Source organism: Trachinotus anak, unplaced genomic scaffold (genome assembly GCF_046630095.1).
Source record: "Trachinotus anak isolate AG129_WGS33_773 ecotype Australia unplaced genomic scaffold, CSIRO_AGI_Tana_v1 ptg000004l, whole genome shotgun sequence".
Classification (NCBI taxonomy): domain Eukaryota; kingdom Metazoa; phylum Chordata; class Actinopteri; order Carangiformes; family Carangidae; genus Trachinotus; species Trachinotus anak.
This window is the reverse complement of record NW_027273855.1, coordinates 14,009,324-14,034,216: the sequence shown is the minus strand read 5'-3', so window position 1 is coordinate 14,034,216 and position 24,893 is coordinate 14,009,324. Positions and strand designations below refer to the sequence as shown.

Sequence of the window (24,893 nt, the reverse complement as noted above, 5' to 3'; positions counted from 1 at the left end):
TCCAGTGCATATTTCAAAGAGGCCTCAAGACACTGTACCCTTTGGGTTTTCCCTTTAAAGCTCAAGGAGTGTTTCACTAATTGGCAGGAAGTAGTCCACTTCAATTAAAACATGGTGCAAGGCTCTGGCCAAATGTTTACCAAGCCAGATTCTACCGACAGACCTACTAACACGTACATACACAGACACACACACACACACACACACACACAAACACACAACAAACTAATCCAGAAAGGTGAGCAATCTAATGACAAAGCTTTGATTCACCTATGTGCTTACAGGTGAGGCTGCAAAAATGGCGCAATTTGAGTATGTGTACAGCATCTACTTTCAGTTATAGTCGTTGATCCAAACATCATTAAATGAAAAAAAGAAAAAGAGAGAAAGAAATAATTTTCATTTGACAATCATTTTCGGTAGCTCTGTCTTATTTTAAAAACTAAGGGCAAGAAACATGAGAGGAAAAAAACACAACAAAACAAGTAATCCCTGTTATGTACTCTTAATGTCAAGAGTGCTTATTATTAGTATGAACTGATGCTCACACTGTTACTATTACTGTCTCTACTGACACTGCTACTACTACCACCGTTACTAATGGAGCAATAATAATTCTAGGTACCTTATGGCAAAGCAGAAGATAATTCAACCGGCAGCTAATGGCTTTTAATCTAGTGTTTTGTCTCCATCTTGTGGTGAAAAGTTGGAATGACAGTCTCTTTTTATTTAGAAGTCAGCTGTCACCATAGTAACAAAGTCAAATCCTCAACACTCATATCCTTTACTCAACTAAAAGTACTACTACAACAATGTAGAACATAACATTATTAGACTATTAATGCAACAATGTGCAGGCATGTTGCAGCTGTTTTCAACTGCTTTTCATACAGCTATCTTTGTCAAGAGGATTCCAAGCTAGGGGTCGGGCCCCCACCAAAAGGTCACAAGATGAGGGGCCGTAAGATGATTAATGAGAGAGGAAAGAGGAAAAGAAGAAGAAATGTTCTGCTATACAAACCTGTGTTCATTTTATGGGCTTTTTTCTAATCTGTGCTTTTTTGTGAATTATTGAATGATTTGAAAATCTTTGGGCCCCAAACAGCTATTTAAGTGAAACCATCCTAGAGGTTTAGAAGGGAAATGTCTGTCTTTGGTGGAACTGCTAAAACTCAAAGACATCTGAAACATGATGAGGAGCCCCAGCCAAGCTAAATAGTTTGCAAACAGTTGCTTCAATCTTTAAAATGTCTTATATTTCCCTCTAAGATGTAATGGAGTAGAAGCGTAAAGTTACACACATGTACTTAGTTGTTGCTAACTGTATTTATGCTCTCATTTTTAAACAACAAATGGAACATATATAGTTAAATAAAATTTATATAGATGTATAGACTTTTATCTTTCTCAAAACTATAGTCAAAGCTGTCATCTGTCAGTATTTCAGCAAGACAATGAACTTTATTAACATCTTTATTAAAGCAAATCCACACACCATCTTACAAAATGAGGACATGAGACAGGTTTAAAAATCATTAATACAACAGTTAAATTAAGTCAAACAAAACATAACTGATTCTACTGCTATACATCACTGTTTGTTTCAGAGAGATATTTCACAGCAGACAATAACTCTAGAAAAGCAGTGGTGTAACCAGTAACCTTAATGACAATGACAGAGTCACAACATTTACCTCTGACAGTAAAATGAGGCAGTGAGAAGTCTCAGTGCAGGCATTATTATTATATTATTATTATTATTATTATTATTATTATTATTATGTTATTAGCTACTGTTTCATTCATGTAAAATGTCCATTGTGGAAACTCAGTACCTTTTCAGTAGCGTTTTTCAACAGCTTAAAATGCAATAGTATAATTACTATACAATTATATTTTAAGACATATGATAGTATAACTCTCAAAAAAATATCCCATCTTTAAAAAAGGATGCAATAATTCCCAATTCAAAACCTGTATTAGTCTATTTAATAGACTATATATAATAAAAAATAAACTAAAAACTTTGTGTTGGAGACATTTCACAAGGCTTGCATAAAGGCTTGCATAAAAATGTCAAAGTATTGAGCCAGTTAATTAAAAGAACAAGTACAAAAAGACTGAACTGAATAACAGGTAGAAATAATGAGGGATATGATCTATTATATTATAATCTGATTTATGTAGGTGTAGATGCTTTAAATATTTGAAGATTACTCTGCACAGATTTTCAAGATTATCTATTTGGTAGCAGTGGAATTAAATTTCACTCTTTCTTGAATAAATACAGTTACAATCAGTAGGCTAAGTTTTATTTTCCCCCTAGAGTAAAGTTTAATTGATGACAAACTTAGGCTAAGCTTAGTGCCTCAATAACTCAACTATACAATGGTACCAAGAATTTACAACTTCACAATCTTTTAGGTTTATGTGCACAGCAAGACATGCTCATGTCATGCTTAATGAACAAATACAGTATCTGCCATAATACATTAAAAAACATCTTAAAAACATAAATGTTCCCTGAGTAATGAACCATGATGAATCCATGGCCCACACTGTTTTCTTTGTGGGGATGACAGTGTGAATTTGATTAATGATAAGAATTTAAGTTGCTACTCCATGTTGAGTAATCACAAAGGTTTATTTTAACTTACAGTAACTCAATCAAGTTTAAGTGCTATAAAATTTTGCAACTCGTTAGTGAGTGTAAAGTGAGCAAAAAAACTGGAAATGTTGCTTCTCCAAGGTCATGGTAGCTCAAATGCAACCTTAAGATAGCCTCCTGGAAATAAAAAGGACAGTCCAAGCATCTGGGATCACTGGCTCACTACCTAAGCCTTGTTTGAATTCATATTTAGATTTTCATTCTACAGCAAAGAATTGTGATCTGTTCACAGAACAAAATCTAACTGTTTACCATCAAGTGTTTAACACATGGTAAAAAAAAACACAATACATTTTCTGTCTTCACACTGCGCGAAAACTCCCATGTCCCATCATTTCTCACATTAAGGCAGCAAACAGACTTGTTGGAGGCCCAGGTTTCAGTTACTAGTCATGCACTTGAACCTGTTCTTGAAGTAAAAGACTTCGTTATGAAGGTTATTATCGGCAGTGGAGGAGGAGTAACGAAATTTTTTGTAAGCCTTCTGGTCGTCTGTTTGACCCCAGGGTAGCTTGATCTTTGATGCGTGGCTTACAATTACGTCACTACAGGAACCAATGTGGAGGGAACCCAAAGCGTCGATGAAGAACTCTGCAGAGTCAAAACAAAATTGGGACTTGACAATCCTTGCCTTATTTTCTGTCAAGTTTGTTGCTTGTCTGTCTTTCGAATTTGAAGAAACTCAGCTGTCATTAACAGCTATAAACAGAGAATAGCTTGATATCAGCTAAATATAGATAGACTCACCCAGATGAGCACTTCGTGCCAGACGGGGGTTAAAGCCCACCTGCTGCACCTTGTCTGTCTGCCCCATGAAGAAGTTGATGACAGCATCAGCTACCACGCAGTTAGGAAATCCCTCAATGACATGGTGGTAGCCTTTTCTGATATGTAAACAGTCACCCTCCTCTCCCCCTTCTTCAACTGAAATTTTGTGACGGTATGTTGCAGTGTAACCTGTCACCTCTCTCACTGCACCGCCAACCTGAATCATTAAAGCAGCGATGTTAGGACAACAAATACACAAGAAATAGGAGTGTTTCCAATATATAACAGTAACATTATATAATGCAGATGAGGAAAAAAGACTGAAACTGAGAATGTGGTTATTGCTATTTTAAAATATTTTACTGTTAAAACACAAGTGTGAACACTGTTTTTCATCTGGTAAAACTTCCTCTCTGTACTCCAAAAATTCCCAAAATAATCAGTATAGACAACTTAGCACATAACTCTTCGTAGCATATTTATCAAAACACAGTGCCCGTCCATAACATTTGATTCACCCAACATGCTCCTTCCAGGCATGTTGCAGTTCAGTGATACACATCTTAGACCACTGAGGCCGCCATCTAAAAGAAGGCATAGATATAAGCCAAAGAGCCTTACTCCTAATCTGTACATGTACATGAAACGATGCAGCACACACCCTTCATGGCCAAAGTTTTGTTTCATAAGGGAAGTGGAAAAAAATATGGTAATGTGTTTGACCCCTGAACACAATTATCTCTGCTGACATGATAAAAAAAAGACACACAGTAATGAATACCTGTTTGATGCAGGATTCCTCACCTCTTCAACAAAAAAACAACATGGTTAATTAAATTGTGAAAACCACAAAGCTTACCCTATAACAAAACCACTTTTTTTTTAGTTTTGGGGAGAAATTGATTCACAACTGTGGTTACAATGAGGTTAAACTGACTTTAATGCAACTTCCTGTTTCTCCTGTTTCTACATATATATTGAAGAAACTGCAGTCTGCAAAATGCTAAGTTCTACACTAAATATGTAGGACTCTGAGCTTTTATTATTACATAGATCTCCTGAAATTATGACAGTACGGCAGGACAATGACCCTAAACGTACAGACTGTGAAGGAGATTTCTCACTTCCAGTGCTCATCTTATTGTCTCAGGGTTTAGGGCCACAATGGCCTTCACTGTGTTATACAGTGGGCTATACAACGGGTTACTCCCTGATAGTCTACATCCAGAGATTTAGACTATCATGCTGGGGTAACCAAGGTCTTATTGATAGGGAAGTGGAGAAAAGCATAAACTTGGAGAATACTGCCCAAATTAAGTTTTTGTCAAGGATGAGCTAAGTAGAGAAAAGGACAAGATACATGAATATTAATTAGGTAAAAACATGTGACAATGCAGATTTTAGTGTCCAACAGCATCTGCGCATAGAAATTTTTGGGATCAAGTTTCACCTTATTTGGAGTAAAGTCTGGAAAAATTATGCAACCATGTGACACCTGGGAATATATACCCACTATCAGAGAACACATCTTCAGAACTGGGGAGAATTTCAATCACAGAGACAAAGTAACGCAAGAGTTTTCTAGGATTAAAAAAGGAAATGTTCTTAACAGCTGACTGTTATCGTCCTGTACATGTACTTCATTTGCTTTAAATGTCTGAGACAACAAGTACATTTCATAGCACAGCTTAGGCCTGGTAGATCATCACCAGGGAAGTTAATGTGTGCCAATGTCAATAGGTTGTAAACCGTAGGCAGTTAAAAAGCAGTCCTCTCTGACAATGCAATACTTGATAAAGTTTATCTACTATGTAGTACCTTCTAGAGCAAGTGCTTCATGAGTCAACAAAAACAATATTAAGGCCAACACGTAGTCTACCATGAAATAATACTAAAATAATTTGAGGTTTGCAAACATTAAAAGCCCAGAGAGCCCAGCTTAGTGAAAGCTCCAACACTGTTCTGAGTTTTGATCGAGGGACAGACAGCAAAGCCCTGGTCATAAGACCTGATTCCCTTGCCTCAAGAGTAGGGGGGATAAATGAATCACGGATGCATCTGGAGCTGGATTATGGAGTCGTGTCAGTGATTAATAGAATCTTAAATCGCATTCAAATGGATTTATTTCTCTAGGGGAGGTGTAGTGATTTTAACACTACCGGTGCTGGTCAGAGATTCTAATAATTTTTTTTAAATTAGCACAGTATTTCTAGATACAATAATACACACAGTCGCCAACAACTCAGCACATCTGTAACACACATTGTAGTGTATCTGGGCATGCATCTCACCAGATCTAGAGTGGTTTTCTCTAGGATGTCCACCATCTTCTCCAACTTGGTGTTTGCAGTGAAGATGAAGTCATCATCCGCCCACAGCACATACTTGGTGGTCACTTGAGACACTGCCAGATTTCTCCCTGCAAACCAACCCTGTATACAGCAGATGAATGGGGTCAAAACACATTTCCTACACTGTTTCATCATTACAATCAGTGTGCAAATATGTGTATACACATTGTGTGTGTGTGTGTGTGTGTGTGTATGTGTGTGTGTGTGTGCGTGTGGTTAGAAAACAAGGTGGTTAGTTTCTTGTTGTGAGAATCTGTACTTTCCCTGCAGCAGCTAAAGGTATACTTAGTTAGCCTACTGGTCTGCTCCTGAGTCTTATATAAATGTGTTGGTCTGGGTCCAGACCAGAATTTAAAAAAGTAAAGATGAAAATGAAAATGTGTTAAAACATTTTAATTACATTTCTTTTTCTGACACAGGACCCAACTGGCATAGAGTACATGACACACTGATCACAATGAATGATACTTCATAGAGACATATTCAAACTTCTTTACCTTTCCAAATGGCATGATGTAATGTTCGATGTGAGGCCCAGTCACTGGCTGAGGGTGTTCATTATCATCCGCTATGACTATGGTGACAGTGGGATAATATTGCCGTATGCTGTCGATGAGATCTTTGAGTTTGTCGTAGCGTAGAAAGGTCTTGGTGGCGATGGTAACAAGTGCACTAATATTGTACTCTAAATGGAAACAAAAAACACAAACAATATATAAATTACAATGTGGCATTCAGACACTTTGAACAAATAGAACTGATAATGACTGCTGCTCACGAACCTCTTTGGTATCCAGAGTTGTAAAGTTTGGGGATGGTTCCATGTCCAACTTTAATGGTGAAATATGACTGGTGACCTTTAGTTTCAAACTTAACTGTAGATCAAAATGACAATTCTGATTACAGGCTTGAATTACCGCCTTAAATCACATTTACAGCTGTATTACAATGGATAATTCAATCTGTAATGGATGTGAATTTGTTAAAAAGGTGAGAGAAGCAAAAATAACATAAATGTGCTTTTGCAGAGCTCTGTGTGTGCATGTCCCTGCCGCTAGAGTAAAGTAATTTGTGGCTTTTATACTTTCTGTAACGTTAATGAATGCTACAGAACATGTTCCTCTGAGCAGAGGAAGTATGTGTTACTAGAAGAAACTTCCATCAGTTAATGGTTTTGTAGCTTCCCTTTTCTGAGAGAGACTTTGTTGGCCGGAAGAGAAAGCCAGTGAGTGACTAATGTAGCTCATGAAGGTGGGGATATTTGCAGTCAGTCTAGAAAAAACTTTAACGTGCTAATGGAAACTGAGAACTTTGAACTGGCTAAAAAGTTTTTAATTTGTGTCTCAAACTCTTGCCATCCTTCTCTGTTCAGTTTTACATTGTGACAGCACTTTTTGGCTGTCACATCTAACCTGGCTTCGGCTGTGAGCTGTACACTTCACTTGGCAGACAGCGAGCCATGAGGCACTTCTTTCACCTATGGGGCAGTATCTCATTACTTTCCATTTATAATGTTGAATAGGTACGCATGACATTCTACTGTTAGATTCAAGATAGTATCCACATAATAACTTTACCTGTATCTGCTGTCTTTGGATGGAAAACTGTGTTTCTGTAGGTTACAAACTGCAGCTGCCTGTTCAGAGCAAAGAGAAGAGGACTCGATAATATCATGTGCTGCTCTCCATGTCCTTTGACAGAGACATTGTCCACTGTAGCAGCAACATCAAAAGTCCCCAGTTTTGCTGTCAAAGAAACCTGTTATGAAATTTGGGGAAGTTTTTGGGGAAAAGACATAACAAAGACATTTAATATTTATGTAAAAAAATAGAGTATGTCTAACCTAGGGGGGAAAAAAATGAAAAAATTACCATATGGTTTGATTTAGTTTCTTCTTTAAGACCCAAACCTTTGGAAAGAGAGGAGTTATTACCATGGATATCAACATGGGATGATGATGAAGCATTTTAACAGACTTAAATAGTGCGTAAAACACCAGCAGTAGGTGAGGAGGCAATATTTAAATCTGTTCTTTTGGTATTGTGTGTTGTGCCATGTTAAATATGCTTTTACCAGGAATGATGATTGTTTTGAGGGGTCGCACCTCCACCCCCTGGGTAGGATACTGAAGAGGACTGTTGGCCTCGGCTACAATAAGCACATCTGCCGGAATGAAGGACCTTTACACGTAGAACATATTAGATAGAAACTTAGCTGCATTGCTTCATCACTGTGCAATCAATACCAGACTCCTAATATTGACAGAGAAGCCAGTTCGGTGTGATTTCACTGCACACGCAATCATTCACTGGACAAAACTGGCATCAGCAGATATAATATTCCAATTTTAAGCATTTATGGGCCACATTTCTAAACACACAGGGACCACCCACACCTGAGATGGCACACTGCAGTACACAGCATCCAGGTGAGAGCCACCTTCCAGAATTTCCTCCACTGAAATCATGTTTTCTGGTTATGGGCTCCAACATGATTCAGAACAATGTTTTCTACCCTTCAATGCCATGGAGCATAACATGTCAATGCTTATTGATTATTTAAGAGACTAAGTACAGCCCTTTTGAACCATGTACCTCGTGCAGCGACCATTTTTTACATTTAAACTAGCAAAAGGGAGAGAGACAGTTTGACCTTTGATTGCCAAAACTTTACACCAAATTTGAAGAAATTCACTCGAGGTGTTCTTGGTTATTGTGTTCATGAGAATGGGATGGATGTATGGATGGGCAGTACATAATGCCTCCGCTCATGGCTGTTGCTTATGAATGAGAGATAGAGAGCATGTGCACCAAACTTTGGTTAGTACTATGACAATTAGTGCTGAAATCACAAATGTCAATATCTGGTTGTTCTAGATTCGCAATTGTGAAGATTTGCTGCTCTTCTCTGTTTTATATCAATGAAATATCCTTAGGTCTTGTGCTGTTGGTCAGACAAAACAAGGCCCTGAGAAATTGTGTTTTTATACTATTTTCTAAGATTTTATTGACTATTTTTGACCATTGTTTGATTCCCATTAAGTCTCAGATGGTGCATTCGGTGCTTATGTACCAAAAGTATGGAACAGATGGCCTGCTGATTTGAGGTTTTCACTATCATCAAGTTTATATACTTGTTTATGTAATTGTTGTCCTTGCACTACATGCAGCTAACAACATCCCTCCTGGTCTGCTGCCTGCTGGATTATTTTGCAATGCAAAGTACTAGAGAATATGTTAAATATAAAGCAGACGGTGCATGTGACTGTGACACTAGACATTGTAGACACTGGCATTAAGGACACTAATGAGAGCAAACACATTTGAGCAAGGCCTTTAAATAGACTTGAGTGTCAGTGCATTGAAATGCTATGTCTGTGGTAGGTTAGCTGTCAACTGATACATTACAGAATGTCTTACCAAACTAGTAATAGGTCATTCATGACTACACCGTGTGGTTCAAAGAATCAAACCTTATTTCACACAGACTTATTGCTGAAATAGTCAAGCTGTTAGATGATTACACAAGGGTTCACTGTTAGTCATTTCTCATCAACTGAACCTTACTTCCTCTGAAAGCTGCTGTACTCCTGAGCTCTGTGACGCTTTACACCCTCAGGGTCAGGATGGGACTCTAAAAATGCAGTATCCAGATTGTGGGCCCACACACGTGGGTTGAGCAGATCGGAGAATGGCAGCTTAATAGTATCCTCATCAGCCAGACATACACACACATTTTGAGCCAAACGACTGTAACAGAAAAAAAATCGAAGATTGATGAAGAATTGATGAAGATAAAAATATGAATTAAATGCAGAATTTAGACAAAACAACAGTCATTCTGACAAATAACACACCATGCCACTTCCTCTTTTATATGGTAGGTTATGTTGTTATAGGCACTGGTGATTTCATGGATTTTCCCATCAAGGAGTTGCTTTATTGTACTCTCCTGTCTTGACCGTATGTCCACTCCTGAACTGGACCCAGGGCACCAATCATGAAACAAGACTAGCAGCACAGCAACACTGAAGAAAATCACTCCAAGACACCTCTTAGAGGTGTTACGCATCTAGAATAAAGATTAAAACAAATGTCAAAATGGTATACAAGTAGGTCTCTCTGGATAAGGCAAACAATACGTGCAGGTGAAAGACATAGGCCCTGTGTTTCACATAGGAACAACTAAATTTGACTTGATTGTTGACAATTTCATATGATTTTTCAGTTCTTCAATGCTGGCTTGAAATCTATCAGGAGCAACTTGGATTATGTATTGTACTGTAGCCTACAAATATTAGACCTTAAAAATCACTGAACATTCTTAAATTTCAAATTCTAAAAGCTGAATTTTAACCAGATTAGGGTTATCAGACCTAGAATTCATATATCACCCTGCAGATCCATGTTATTGATAGTTTGACATGTGAACCAGGTAATACACAACTGTCCATTGATCAGTATTGATCATTTAAATCACCTTTAATAAAAATAAAAAGGTCTGAGCTTTGCTTTTAAGCCCATATGTATTTGAATAAAGTTTGTTATGAGGGGATGTAACTTTGTGTCCACTGAATTAACATGTTTAGTTGTTATGTCACAAATAACAGGATCTTGTATTCATTTGTTTCAATTTAGACCACACTCAAACTAAAGGCCCTCATAAAACTAATAAAAACCCTGCCTCGCCAACTCACCATGGTGACTGCATTCATAACTGAACCTGAACCATTCATCTGACGGTTTATGGCAGGTTCACATAGCCATAGCTAATAGTCCTGCAATAAATCCTCCCTTCACCATGGTTATACTGTTCATCTTGTGTAGATTCAACTTTATGGTCATTCTGGAGGCTGCAGCTGTTGACTTGCATTGTATACTTAGGTGTTTTCACTATTAAATGTTTTTTTTTTATTTAGTTAACTCCATTTATATCAAGGGGGGTACACTGTAAGACTTTTTAGTATAAATTTACATTAATTTACTGGCAGAAAGAGAGAGAGAGAGAGAGAGAGAGAGAGAGAGAGACCAGGAACAGCAGAATAGGTAATGGTGTTATCAATAATAATGTGGATAACAGTGGTAAATAGTGAATATCAGTAGTGGTATATCTGGATCCTTCTGCTCCAGAAACAGAGATACCTGCAGAATGAGGACATAGAGAGAGAGAGAGAGAGAGGAGAAGCACAAACTACGGGAGAGAAAAAAAATACAAAGTTAATTGCATAAAGCAGTCGAGAGAGAGAGAGAGAGAGAGAGAGAGAGAGAGAGAGACCAATGCATATTTGGAATCCCCCAGCAGTCTAGTCCTATTGGGAAAATAGGGATAATAATAATAATAATAATAATAATAATAATAATAAACAAATTAATGAAAAGGGACAACATTCATTATGCAGTTCATTTTTAAATATTTATTTAAATAAAAACATGACAATTTTTAATTCAAACAGGAGTACAATATTGAGTGAGTGAATGTGTGTGTGTGTGTGTGTGTGCATGTGTGTATGAAAGATCAAGTCCCACTTGAAGTCACTGCACTTCTTGATGAGTGTAAACATGCAGGTTCACTGATTTTGTTTTCTCTTTGACCATGTTCCTGCTCTTCTTGGTGTGCACCTTCTCATGTCTTTGCTTTTGTGCCTCCGAGGATTAATATCAGTACAGGTTCTGAAAAACAATGTAAAACAAGATAAATATTTGTCTTGAAATATCTCTCACAAAACATTTTCTGAGTTCTTGATAAATGGGATAAAAATGTAGACACCACGAGGAATCTTTCGTCAGAGTTTCTAAATGGAGAAGAAACTGTCACACCCTCTACAATGTGTGCCTTTTACATGTCACACCTTATAGAAAAATCCCCACGACAGTATGTCATTAACAATGCATCTGTGCAACTGTTTGGCACAAACAACAAAACATGTGAACTTAGAGGGTGGTTCTAGAAATGTCTGAATAAAGTCTTATATGACTCTAACTGCCAACTGGAAAACAAAGCATTAAGTTAGACTTATCACCTCACTACATTACTTCAGTTAAATTACCTTTCAGCAAAAACAACAGTGTTATTTAATGGTATTGTAAACTGAGATAAAATACTGACATGTTCATTTTAGCTACAGTGCATCTGGAAAATATTCACAGCGCTTCACTTTTTCCACATTTTGTTATGTTACAGCTTTATTCCAAAATAGATTAAATTCATTTTTTATCTCAAAATTCTACACACAATACCCCATAATGACAAAGTGAAAAAAGTTTGCTTGAAATTTCCTTGATAGGAAGTAACATTAGTTAACTTTTTGACACTTTGAGGCAGAATAAAAATGGTGACATACCTTACTCAGTCTGGGTTGCAGGTTGTAGTGAGGCGGTGTCTTTGTGGTGACAGAGACTGGCTGGTGAATGTGCCCCAAGGGTGAAATCCAGAAAAATAAATGCAAGCTGGAAGAACAGCTCAAACTCTTTTGCAAGATCTTGTTTTGTCGGTTAAGTTTTAAATCTTAGCACTACCTCTTTTTCCCCTTCCTGCTCAGCTTTTGACAGTAAAGTAAATTATTGTAGATAATGGCATTCTGGAACCCTCTTAACCCTCATTAAGGAGGATTCACTACAGGACTGTTGTATTAGACTGCGTTAGTTTTAGCTAGGTGGATCTAATGAAGTTCAACTGAGTTCCATCTACAAAATGGGGTTTTGTTCAAGCACACAAACTACTTCCTGATCTTACCATTTTCTCACTGCAGCTGCTACGTGGACTGTTAAAGTTCCTCATGTGTTATGCTGTGTGTTTTGTGTAAATTGTCTTTACTACAACTGATTTGTAACCTTTGCCAATCTCATCACAATGTGTTGCAAGTAACCCCAATAATTTTTTTTTTTTTTAAAAACCAGCCTAAATACACCACACAACTTAGCCTAATTATTGGACTTTGATTTATGTACTTTGCTCTGGGTGTCAGCATACCTACAAGCACAACTGTACTGTACCCCTCAGGATGGCAATGATAAATGCTTTCTCCATTGCATATGAGAGAATTTAATATTCACATAGACGATGTTTGCTGGAGCGTTGCTGCTGATTTCCTTAATGTCACTGAGTCTTTCAGTTTTATTCAACATGCGTCTGGTCCCACACACATTTTTACTTTTTGGTTAACATATTGATTCTATTTGCCCTGAGGAGATGCATGCTATTGGGCTTTGTCTCTCCCTGTGCAGTGTAGTTTCTGTATTTTTTTTGTATATTTAATGTCTTTCTGTTGCTTATATCTTATTGTATGTTTCCTTTCTTTACGACTTTTATGATGTGTTCTTTAATAATTTTACTTTTGTGAAGCAGTTTGTGACTTTGCTCTGTGAAAGGTGCTATACTAAATAAACTTTACTTACTTTTATTTACTACTCACTGTACTGTTACTGTATTAAACATAGAGATAGGTTTGCCTTTCAGGTGAGTAAGATGGTCCTTTCCCTCATTTTTTATTACTTTGCTCTACAATCAGTCGGTATGGTGTGTCTGTGAAGATAAATAAATAGTTGCCTAAACATTAAACAAAACAATGGTAGGCCTACTTGATGTACTACATGTAGTGGCTGATTGCGAGTCAAGAGTTATTAAATTGGCTGAGCTTCCATATACACATTCACATACATCCGTTAATTAAACTCCTTATTGAAAAATGATTATATATTGAAGCAATCACAGTTAGGTGCGAAATTTAACATTGGAAGACTTCGTTCCAAAAACAGCAGAGCGCACACGTCGTTCAAACTGTTTCCTTCTCTTTGGTAAATAGCCTACTTGTCAAGAATAGGAGGGAAAGCGATGCAACCAATATTTCACAGCAATAAGCATTTCATTTCATAGACATAGCAGACAAAAAGACAGGAGGAAGAGAGATGAATATTCTTACTGTTGCTGTTTTCGAGAGACAAATAGTCCGTATCTCCGTATCTGCCTTAATTTACACTTCCACTACTTGAGTGACAGCAGAATCGTAAAGGCGTGTTCCTGTGCATGCGGATCCAAGGTTCCGTAGAGGCGGCTCACAGCCACTCCTCTTGCCCAACATCCTCTAAGGGGCTTGGCAGTGACAGAGCAGTGTCAGGACAGCAACTTCTTATCGACCACTAAAATCGCTTTACAATAGTAGTGGGTGAGCTATTTTTATCTGTTGAAACAGGTGGCTTGATCTTGTCCCAACAACCCTTCCCATCACACACAAAACATATGAAATTTGGACCATCTGCATGTTTGGGTGTTTAAAAAAAAAAAAAAAGGAATTATACAATACAATTTCACGGTACAAGTGCAAAGTCTCCATCCGTTCAGAAAACACGCTTTAGCTCGCTTCCTGGCTTTCACTGTGCGGAATGAACTGGACACCAAGAGCTGTTTTCATATCCATCTGCTCAAGGAGAAGGTTTCTTTGTGTTAAACTTAAATTCTGCACATGTGAGCATCATGATTTTGTCACATCACAATAAGTGCAAAAGTCTATCATGGTCTAATATTTAACTTACACATGTGGAAGCCTCAAATTGCGCACACACTGAAACTGAAAATGATTAGCTCAGGCAGAACTTCTTACTTGAATGTGGGTTAAGCGCAGTTCTTACCCGTCAAACTTTGTACATATTCATACATATAATGCTGCTGCCAAATGCTGCTATATAAATAGTATTTATTCTGGAGGACACTTTATCTCAAACATTGTACTCATTCATTTCAAACACTGCACAGACAGTCATGCGCCTAATTTTCACAGCTATGCAAATGATTGTATAGTCATTTGCACAGTATATGCATCTGGGATGCCGTTGCACAGTATTACTTTTACTCTTATCTGATGCTACACTCTATATTTTTGTTAATCTTTAAAAATGTATTATTTTTAAAAACGCATTTTACAATTCTAGTTGAAGATTGTTATACCTTCTTATTCCAAGAGCATCAAGAGTTGAGAAACCTCATCTTGTTGCTTGTTGCAACCTGTTTTGGAAAATTAAGAGTGCTCTTACTGCAATTACGCTTTTAAAGTCAAGTCAAGAGTAGGCTTGTTGGTAGATGCTTCCACCCAGACCTATACAGTCTGTGGGTGGCCCTTAAAACTCACATGAATATATAAAGATACACATGATATAATGATATAATATAATGCAATTGTGACTGTTGATAGGTGGGAATTTTGTAGACTTTCTTAGGGTGACACCTTGTGGCCAAGATTGATAGAGCAACAGCTTTACCTCTCTTTTTCACAGGCTCTCTGATCATCCTTTAAATTATATTAAATATCATATTTCAAAAATATAATAATGAATGCATGTAGCATTAATAATACTGTCAGCTAGTTGCCGGTAATGCATTTGAGACGAGGTGAAAAGCGGCTTCCTCTACACGTCACCGCCAGGCAGCCAATGAGAGGCCGCATTTCCACAGCTAAGCCCGTGATGCTGAAGAATGTAATTCCGTGCGGTGGCTAAACACTTAGTGATCAGCTCATTTGGCGACTCAAAACAGCTGACGACGTCTGTCAGAACAACACGACGGGTGACCGTGACCAGCATGTGACGACATGACTGGCAGGTGTAGCTGGCTTGTGGCGTTTTAACGAGATTTTTTTTAATTTATTTTTTATTTATTTTGTTTTTCCGCAAGCATGTCGTGCTCACAAATGACCCATCTCACAACCAAGGTAAACGACACACACATATGGATGTAGATGTAAAATTGAATCTATTTTGGCTGACTGGAAATACACTGACCTGCGGTTGTGTATTAAAACAACACGGTGTGGCCTATTGATACAGATCTGGATTCCACATGGCCTTAAATCGCTGTCGCAGCAATCTGTGTCATGTGTTATTGGTTTAAATGGTTGTAATGCCTCGATCGGGGTAACGGGGGATTTGTCGCCTGATTTTTTTTTTTTTTTTTTTTTTTTTTTTGGTCGTCAGAATAATTGAAGGGAGCAGGACGCATGGAGAGTAAAAGTAGCCATAAACAACTTTAGTCATGTTAATCATTAACATCTGTCTCAGACTCGGGGTCTTTAACCTCATCCGTGAGGCAACAGAGTCAAATGAAAACATTCGATGTTGATGTTGATAAAGAGCTTCACTATAGTCCTTGTAAAAATCACAGACACAATTCACGTGTGCAGCTTTGTAGTATTTATACAGTGTATAATTGTATTTATACAATTTCTCAGCTAAGCGAAAGGGGGAGGCATGAGTGATGACGTCATCAAGACACAGTAACCCAAACAGTGGTCAGTGGGACAACACCATTTTACTTGGGCACATTTTCCCATTCACAGTAGGTCCTACTTGAAAGTAAAAAGGATTTGGTTCACAGCGAAATTCACTAGTTCAGTGTCAGTGTATTTACTCCAAATGGTCTAGACCTGTTGATTTCCAGCTTTGTGAAGTTGTCCCTGTTGTCTTTTAGATTCTCATGTCCAAATTTATTGTGACGTGAAGTTTGATTGAAGTAACTGTGGCTAGGGAGATTGGTCCCCGCAAGGCAATGCTTAAAATGTATCGTAGTCTGGGTGTAAAAAGTGTATCCAGTATGACTGAAAGCTACCAGAGAAACCACATCCTGTCTTTGCATTTTTTAATGCACACATCGAAAAACTATGTCTTGCTGTACAGATATCATTGGAGTTTATAGCCTTTTCTGTCACCATGATTTGCAAAATAATATTGAAGGTACTTGGAAAGCTTTACCACACTCAGTTTTAACAACACACAGTTTTAAAACCATTTCATGATTACATAACACAGTTCAATGTGCAACTTTGTATAGTCTGTGCATGTTAAAGATGGAAATTTACTGACAAATTTCAGGTTTGACCACATCAAACTGAGGATAGTGCGTTGTGGTTCTATGTAGATATGCTATAACTGGAACATCACAGTTCTGGAGAGTGTGTCGATATGAAGGGCCCCAGCTCCAGATGGGCTTTCTCCCTGGGCTTCTTGGTGGGGGCCTGCAGCATCTACTTCTTCCTGCGTCAGGTGTGGTTTGAGAGGAGCTACCCTGTGCTGTCGGAGGCCCAGGAAAAAGCCACAGTGTTGGGGGAGAGTCCAGCCAGCTGGAGGAAAGAGGGAGCTGCTCTCGTCAACCTGCTCCACCCTCAACATGCAGGTGCTCTGGACATTACTGTTGAAAAACATATGTGCATGACAAGCACAACACATAACTGCATTTGTATTTAATTGAAATAGTGAAATATTTGTTTAATTAGATATACATCAATAGATACAGTGCGTTTTTCATATGTATTCTCATCATATTTAATTGTGCAAACATTGCTACTGTTCAGTAAGATCTTGTCTTTGTATACACTACAGAGTAATTGGCTTAACTCTCACCACTTGCTCAAACACAGTAATTGTGTAGTGACAGACTAATAGATAAGTTGTGTAGGAAAGTTGCTCAACGTTGTTTGAGCTGTGATTTCACACATTTTTAAGGAAAGGGGTCATTTGCACTGATTCCATAAAAGCTTTGAGAGTCCTCATAGAAAGTTAGCAAAAAGCATGAAAGGGATAGAACACATGACAAATGTGGAGTAAACTGATTGGATGAGGAGAAGTTGTGCTCATGTATGAAGAGTGCCAGAAGAGGCACGATAAACATCAGACCTACACAGAAGTGGGTGTTGTAGGAAACCACTGGCTGCAGAGGCTCACAGAGAAACTCACATGCACACCTCCAACACCTCAACAATAAGTTGTGAGGGCTTGTGTGTCAAGCAAGCTAATTGGTTGATTCAACAATTGTTAGGAGTCAATTGTTATATGTTGTACCCTTTGTTTTGTCCTTCTAGATGAAGACAGCCGGGCGGCAGATGTGTTGTACCAGAAGGTACGTGTTCTCTGTTGGGTGATGACTGGGCCATATAACCTGCAGAGCAGGGCTCGCCATGTCAGGGCCACCTGGAGTCGCCACTGCAATGTGGTGGTGTTCATGAGCTCTGTGGAGGACCCAGACTTCCCCACTGTGGGACTGGGCACTAAGGAGGGCCGTGACCAGCTTTACTGGAAGACCATCCGAGCCTTCCATTATGTATATGAGCACCATGTGAATGAAGCAGACTGGTTCTTAAAAGCCGATGATGACACCTATGTGGTGGTGGACAACCTGCGCTGGATTCTGTCCAACCACACCCCTGAAGAGCCCATCTATTTTGGTAAACGCTTCAAACCTTACACCAAGCAAGGCTACATGAGTGGAGGAGCAGGCTACGTACTAAGTAAAGAGGCCCTCAAGAGATTTGTGGAAGGGTTTCGGACCAAAGTTTGCACACACACCACCCCTGTAGAAGACCTAGCACTGGGGCAGTGTTTGGAGAAGATGGGCGTTCTGGCTGGGGACTCCAGAGATACTTTGCATCGAGAAACTTTCCATCCCTTTGTGCCAGAGCACCATCTGACTGGCAAGTTCTCCAAGAGCTTCTGGTACTGGAGCTATTGTTACTACCCAATTGTTGAGGCAAGTACTTTCACTTCTGTAAGGCAAGTCAAAGCAAGGCAATGCATATAGTACCATTCAGACACAAAGCAATTCAAAGTGCTTTACATGGAAATGTAAATACATTAAAAATAGAACACTGAAAACAATAATGACAAATTTGAATGAATAAAATTAAAATATTTAGTCATAATTAGTCATAAGTGATTCTGGGAACACTGAGTAAACCTGTCGCAGATGACCTGAGGGGTCTGGATACTACATATGGTACAAGTAGATCGGAGATGTATTTAGGACCTAGACCATTTAGTGCTTTAGAGACAAGTAGTAAGATTTTAAAATCAATCCTTTGACACACAGGAAGCCAGTGCAGTGTTTTAAGGACCGGAGTAATGTGCTCCACTTTCTTGGTGTTAGTGAAGACTCCAGCAGGGGCATTCTGGATGAGCTGCAGCTGTATGGTTGATTTTTTTTTTTTTTTTTACAAAGACCTGTGACAATAGTCTAGCCTACTGACAATAAGTGCATGAATATGTTTTTCTATAACCTGTCTAGACAGAAATTCTTTAATTCTTGCATTGTTTTTCAGATGGTAGTATTGTATTTTGTAATTGTCTTTATGTGACACTCAGATTTCTGGCTTGATTTGGTACTACAGAATGAGTTGGAAAAATAAATTGTAAGAGTAAATACATCATACCTGTGCTCAAATGCTTAAAAATGGGGCGTCCATGGGACTAATGGTTAAAAAGGCATGCTATGTAACTGCAGTGCTCCCAGTTTGATTCCTGCCAGACGTCTTTGTGCATATCATGTTACCCCCCCATATGTCTAGTCTATATCTACACTGTGAGGGGGCCAAAAAATACAAATTGCCTAAAACTGGCACTAATAGTGAAAACATGAGGTGGTTTATGGACAAGTCCTCCATAAGACAGACATCCTGTGGGGTAGATTAATCTTATTAGAAAGGTCAGGCTAAGAGTCAGGCTAAGAAGGAATGCCACTGAGTGAACTGGTGAGTTGAAAATCCTTTAATATCATTAGCGTACATCTACACTTAAGGTGAGGGAACATTTCTTTCATTTTGAAATGTTCAGTAGGGAGTGAGTATACTGTTCACTTTGCTTTTGATGATGTAAACAAAATGTAGGTGTTGCTATAAATCACTCATCAGAAGATAATAGCTAAATAAATGAATATGTGATTACCTGGCACATTTATATCTGACCTCTGCATAGTGAATTGAAAGATAAATGAGTTCATTTTAAAGTAGATGAATGCAGTAGAGACAATATCCCGTCAACAAAAGGAAAATTGGTCAATTTGTCGCTGATGATGCAACTAATTTATTGTACTTTGCAATTATAATGAGACAGGTCCATTACTGATCCTGTCAGACACTGCCTGACAGTGTATGGAGCTGCTTTGTTCCCTGTCTTTGAAAGGAAAACAAGAAAACAATTTTACTATTAATATTAGAGTAATTATTTATTGTCATCAGACTGTAGAAATGGAAATGTGTTTTTTCAGAACTGTCAGCATATGACAATTTATAAAAAGGAGATGGCTAGTGATACTTTATATTATTCTTGTTGTTAACAAAAACAAAAAGACCACAACCAACAATGTATTGTTCCCACAAACAAGTATTTCTATGTTGCCAAATCCTGGCGTACACTGATTTGTACTGTAGGTTGTTCCTCTGTGCCATAGACCTCCGCTGTTGTTCAAAAACCCATAAAAGAGCCACACTGTTTCAGTGGGTAACAGACCTATCCACATTAAACATGGGCCCTGCAGTTTTTCTTGAGTCAAGCCCCTGCACACTGTCCTGCTGATGAAAATACTCACTAGAGCACAAAATGTGTATTAGTCCACAACAGAAAATAGTCTGAAAAAAAAAAGACATAATTAACTCCCCTGCCTGTTTTTGTAAATTACTTAGCTTGTCTAAAGCTGAACCCATTGGTTGGTTTTGGTCTTTCAAGGGATTTGTAGAATAATACCAACCTAATCCTTTAAACAAATGCAACAACAAGAATTTGCTACATTTACCTTTTTCATACAAGAATAAATCCCCTGTAGATTTCTTAGAATGAGTTGGTACCAGTAATCTCAACTACTTAGGCTCCCCATGCCAGTGGGATTCTCTGTAAAGCAGAGTTCAGCTGAGTAATAAAACCCGTGGAATCAGATTGCGTGTGGTGAATTAGGAAGGCTGCCTTGGCAAATGTCTTCAGAATTATTTATCCAAAAATTCTAGCATCTTTTGACGAGTGATGAATTGCAATTGTATAGTGATATTTATTTTAAAATCTTTTTCTCACTTATATATTTTTATTTGTGTGTAGACATGCATATATTTGTGTGTTTGCTTGTTTAATCTGTGTATTATTCTTCCTCAGGGTCCACAGTGCTGCTCTGACTTGGCAGTCTCGTTCCATTATGTGGAAGCTGAATTAATGTACACACTGGAGTATTACACCTACCACCTGAGAGCGTACGGCTACAGGCCACGCTACCGGCCGCCCCTACGACAGGGTCTTAATCTTGGCACTCTCACACAGTCCACTGTGACGGTGGGACTTAAAGGAGTTCAAGAGGTGACAGATGGAAGGAGTCACACAACTGCAGCCTTCTCAGTTAGTGGCAACCAAACCAAAGTGGAGACAGAGAAAGGAGTGAGAGACAATCTAAACTCGCACCTCACTGAGAACAGAACTGCAGTCGCACATGACAGACGGCGCTAATTCTGTGTGTCAGATGGGGCTGAATGTGTTTTTTAACTGTGATGTGTTTGATGAATCTACATTAGAAACACTTGTGGCAACTTGCACTCAGTGAGAGAGATGTATTACCCTGGGCATTGTATTGGCTGACTAGTGTTTCTTTCTGACACAGTATACCACTGGTACTATGACACTGTAAGCACAGTGTGATGCAGTGGGAGCTGTGAGTGGCTCAGTTTTTTAAACACTTGGTTTAGCTTAAATTAAATTTGACATTATCAATGTCAGGATTTGTGAATTTGTGACATTACACAGTCACAGATGTGTGCTTGCAGTGATGCAAGAGAAGGCACATTGAATATTATTTTAATGTCTTTTACAAGTACCTGATCTGAGCCAGAAATGCAGTGACAGATGTATGAAAGGAGTTAATAATTTTTAAAAAATTCATTTTCATTTCAAAATCTTCTTCGAATGAAGTGACAACTGCAAATTATATAGCCTCTCGGCCACTTTGATTTTATGATGTAAATTTTTTTTCTGATATTCTGGTGTTGCTATTCTGATGTTAAAATTTTTATTTATTCTTTTGTTTTGAAGCAACGTGCAAAAATTAAATGTAAGTAGTCTTTGTGTCTTTGTTTGCATGTTGGGTTTTAATTTCCGTTTTTAATCCTCTGCTAATCCACAGTCAGCAGTGCTATGTTTATGTCAGTAAGAACAACTGCTGTGAAAAATCTTTTCTTTTTACCTTTGAAAGATATGAGATGGACTGATGTACAAGTGTGGACTTGAAACCCTCTGTGTTTCTGTTGGAACACACTGTAGCTTCTGATGAACACAGTATTTTACAAAACTCCAATGTCTTTCTCTTGTCAAGTCATTTTATATAACCCAGCAGTAAACACTGTAGCAGGTGTGATTGACTGTCTGCACTGGAGCCAGGCGTGAAGAATCACTCATAAACAGCTGCAGGAAAATGCACCAATGTTTTAAATGAATAAATTATGTATAAAAATTATGTTTATTTTGAACTTTGAAGAAACAGAATAACATGATAAAGAAATAATCATCCTTCACTTCTAATTACGTTTTGTCTTCAGGTAAAACAAATACAATCTGTGTAGTTTATGGTCACTTTCATAAGCCAGCCGGCAGTTTTACAGTGTGAATCATGGTTTAATCGTTTCCATCAGACATTTCGTTGATTGTTTGTGTGATCTGTGATCTGTCAGTGCAGCCAGATGAGAGTTGTTTCAGTCTACAGCCCCTGAAGAAACCTGCAGCAAACACATACACCACATTTATATAATCAGTATAATGTGTAAAATTAATTCTTTAATACACAGTAAAACTAAGACTTAACAGCCTCTTATGTTTTAGAAATGTTTTTGATTTTTGTGGGGGGATTTTTTTGGTAGCAAACAGAGTACATAAAAATAGTCATTTGAGTCAGCAGTACATTTAAGACATTAAACTTTGAACAGCAGAAATCTTTAGAAGCTCTTTTGTCCAATATGGTTGTATCCTTTACTAGGCAGGTAAAGTGTTAACTTTCTTTTTTTCAAGTAGTGGACACTTTGTGATGTTCCATCTACTGAGTGAAAAAGACAGGGCACTCACCTCAGCCGGCACTTGTTGAGAAAAATGCCTCTCCTCTCTGGATACTCTCTCCTCCAGGCACCATTATCTGCAAGAGCAGACAATACAAGATAGTCTCATAAAGACATATTGTCTGTATGATGAGCATCAAATCTAACTCTGAACGCCCATACCAGCCAACAGGGCTATTGTGGATATTTGACTCTTGTAAATTGCCACACTCACCAGGCTCTGAGTTTCTTCTTCCCATAAGACCAACAAAAATGTCATGCATTTCTCCTAATAAGAAGAATAAGAAGCATTAAATATTTCCAGCTTTTTCAAGAAAGCAAACACTTAATGATATCATTAGTAAGTGACAAAGGTCTTACTTTTTTGGGGTGATTGTACAGTGTTTGCATCTGATAAAAACATAAAGGAAGAATAACAGCTTTGTGAAACAGCGATTTTGAGAAAAAAATGGACAAATGATAGTAACTAAATTCTTAACTCTAAGATCAGAATTTAATCCTGCAATTTTTGATGCTTTGTTTTCAGATATTATCATTAACATTACTATTGTTATTATTACTACCACAAACACATGTAATCACTAAAGACTCACCAGCGTTTCTTCTGCCCATCAGACCCACAAAGCTGTCATAATCCAAATCGCTATACCTCTTCAGAATGTTCCGCTTCAGGTTGTCCAAGCCCACGGTCTGCTGCAATTATGTGAAGCACAAAAAAATCAGTTCCTGTTAAAAGATTTCCCGAAAATCGTTCTGGTCATTGCGCGCCAGGAAACCTACATCTGAAGTTGATCTGCGCGATCCGGGCTCCTCGCATCTGCACTGGCTGTACCGAAGTTTCATGATGAGGAACAGAGTCACCAGCAGCAAACCTCTCCTCATTTTCTCAGCACCACCTGTGCAAGGATATTCACAGTTATCTTTTTTATTTATCGATCTATTTTTTTTATTAGGTTGCTTCTTTATAATACATCGGTGAAAAAAGCATTTTCATCAAGGAACACCTTGGACCTGTTGCGCATAACTCGCTGCGTAATTGGTGCGTAAAAGTGCGCGGTTGAGGGTATACAAAGATATAGTTCATGAAACCCGTTTTAATAATAATCAGTAAATTATTGTTTCAATTATCTTGTACATATCTAGCAAAGAAACAAAAACATGACGCCAATAATGTCACTCAATCTTCTTGTGTTCCCGCCCAATAAAGTCATGGTAAACCTTAAATCCACTTCTCCATAAAAGAAGAAAACTGTTGAAAATATAAGAAATACGTAAACATTTTACTTTAAGCATTCAAACGTGCATTTTTTTTTATCTTTACCTGATTTCTGTCGAGCGGATTATTTGGTAAAAGAGTCAGCTGCGTGCGCCCTGGTGCGGAGTGGAGTGGGAACGGGCAGACCCTGCAGTGAGATCCGGTGAGGATAAATGAGGCGTCCTGGCTTTGAGGTAATAAATAATAACTGGATACCTGCGTAACGCCAATCAGCAACTGGAGCGTAGGTGGGGTACCAGGTCTTATATCACGTTGTCCTGGGGGCTACGTAGTCTACTTATTGGTGGTCATGATGCAGCTGCTGAGAGCTTTTGCCCCCCTACTAAACACGCACGCACACACACACACACACATCATCATCAAAAAAAAAAAAAAAAAAAAAATTGTAGGCAACGTCACCAGGACATAGGTTCGTGGCACATCCCTGAACATATTTGGGAACTTCCTTATAAGGGCTATAAGGGGAAAAAATAAACACAAGTATTTTTAATTGTACTTTATCACACAGTTTAAGTTATAAATCTTGTGTTCAAAGTCTCATTTATCCATCTCATCACCATCAGGCTTACATACTCATCTAGGTGCCTTTCCACTCCACTTACCAGCTGACATGGTCATTGAGGAGATACTAATCTTTTTAGGAAGTAATTATATAGATAGCTGCTGCCTCTGCATGTCACTATCTAGAAGATGGTGGTGAATGTGGCTAGACAGGCTACACAGCTGTGTGTTTACAATTGACTACCCATGTTCATACACAAAATGTGAAACAAAAAACATATGTCCACCTACATCTCAGCAGGTTCTGGTTAATTAATGGAATAGCAAGTTAATTTGCCAACATGCTGAATGGAGATTTGAATGGAATATTTGACAAAATTCAAAAGCACTATTTAATATGCTGTAAAAGCAGGCATTATCAGTACACCCACTGAACAGAAAGACACGCTGAGTTGTCATGATGACTAAAATCCAGAAGTGCTGTTTGGACAGACACAT

At 38.2% G+C, this 24,893-nt stretch overlaps 3 protein-coding genes across 5 annotated transcripts; 1 reads left to right on the top strand and 2 right to left on the bottom strand.

Annotated features, from left to right (window-relative positions):
• Positions 1 to 1,439: 1,439 nt before the first annotated feature.
• On the bottom strand, positions 1,440 to 13,822 carry b4galnt1a (beta-1,4-N-acetyl-galactosaminyl transferase 1a). The gene is made up of 12 exons (XM_071476194.1): positions 13,706 to 13,822; positions 9,644 to 9,858; positions 9,354 to 9,536; positions 7,861 to 7,967; positions 7,659 to 7,696; positions 7,365 to 7,545; positions 6,570 to 6,662; positions 6,285 to 6,472; positions 5,728 to 5,868; positions 3,416 to 3,653; positions 2,056 to 3,259; positions 1,440 to 1,984 (listed from the first exon to the last, which is right to left on the bottom strand). The coding sequence occupies exons 2-11, from the start codon at positions 9,856 to 9,858 to the stop codon at positions 3,048 to 3,050; spliced, it is 1,596 nt and encodes a 531-aa protein (XP_071332295.1). The 5' UTR covers positions 13,706 to 13,822; the 3' UTR covers positions 1,440 to 1,984; positions 2,056 to 3,047.
• A 1,426-nt stretch (positions 13,823 to 15,248) lies between these two features.
• Positions 15,249 to 22,084, top strand: c1galt1la (core 1 synthase, glycoprotein-N-acetylgalactosamine 3-beta-galactosyltransferase 1, like a). 2 transcript variants are annotated; one of them, XM_071476190.1, is made up of 5 exons: positions 15,250 to 15,487; positions 16,004 to 16,110; positions 16,690 to 16,944; positions 17,630 to 18,294; positions 20,682 to 22,026. In XM_071476190.1, exons 3-5 carry the CDS (start codon positions 16,734 to 16,736, stop codon positions 21,024 to 21,026), a joined length of 1,221 nt encoding a protein of 406 aa, XP_071332291.1. In that variant the 5' UTR covers positions 15,250 to 15,487; positions 16,004 to 16,110; positions 16,690 to 16,733; the 3' UTR covers positions 21,027 to 22,026. The 2 variants fall into 2 exon arrangements, with proteins under 2 accessions (XP_071332292.1, XP_071332291.1); XM_071476191.1 differs by lacking the exon at positions 16,004 to 16,110 and having other exon boundaries at positions 15,249 to 15,487; positions 20,682 to 22,084.
• A 54-nt stretch (positions 22,085 to 22,138) lies between these two features.
• On the bottom strand, positions 22,139 to 24,224 carry tac3a (tachykinin precursor 3a). 2 transcript variants are annotated; one of them, XM_071476193.1, is made up of 8 exons: positions 24,090 to 24,178; positions 23,940 to 24,021; positions 23,399 to 23,514; positions 23,212 to 23,311; positions 22,979 to 23,008; positions 22,833 to 22,886; positions 22,629 to 22,695; positions 22,139 to 22,285 (listed from the first exon to the last, which is right to left on the bottom strand). In XM_071476193.1, the coding sequence occupies exons 3-8, from the start codon at positions 23,498 to 23,500 to the stop codon at positions 22,267 to 22,269; spliced, it is 372 nt and encodes a 123-aa protein (XP_071332294.1). In that variant the 5' UTR covers positions 23,501 to 23,514; positions 23,940 to 24,021; positions 24,090 to 24,178; the 3' UTR covers positions 22,139 to 22,266. The 2 variants fall into 2 exon arrangements, with proteins under 2 accessions (XP_071332294.1, XP_071332293.1); XM_071476192.1 differs by having other exon boundaries at positions 23,940 to 24,224.
• Between the last annotated feature and the right edge of the window lie 669 nt (positions 24,225 to 24,893).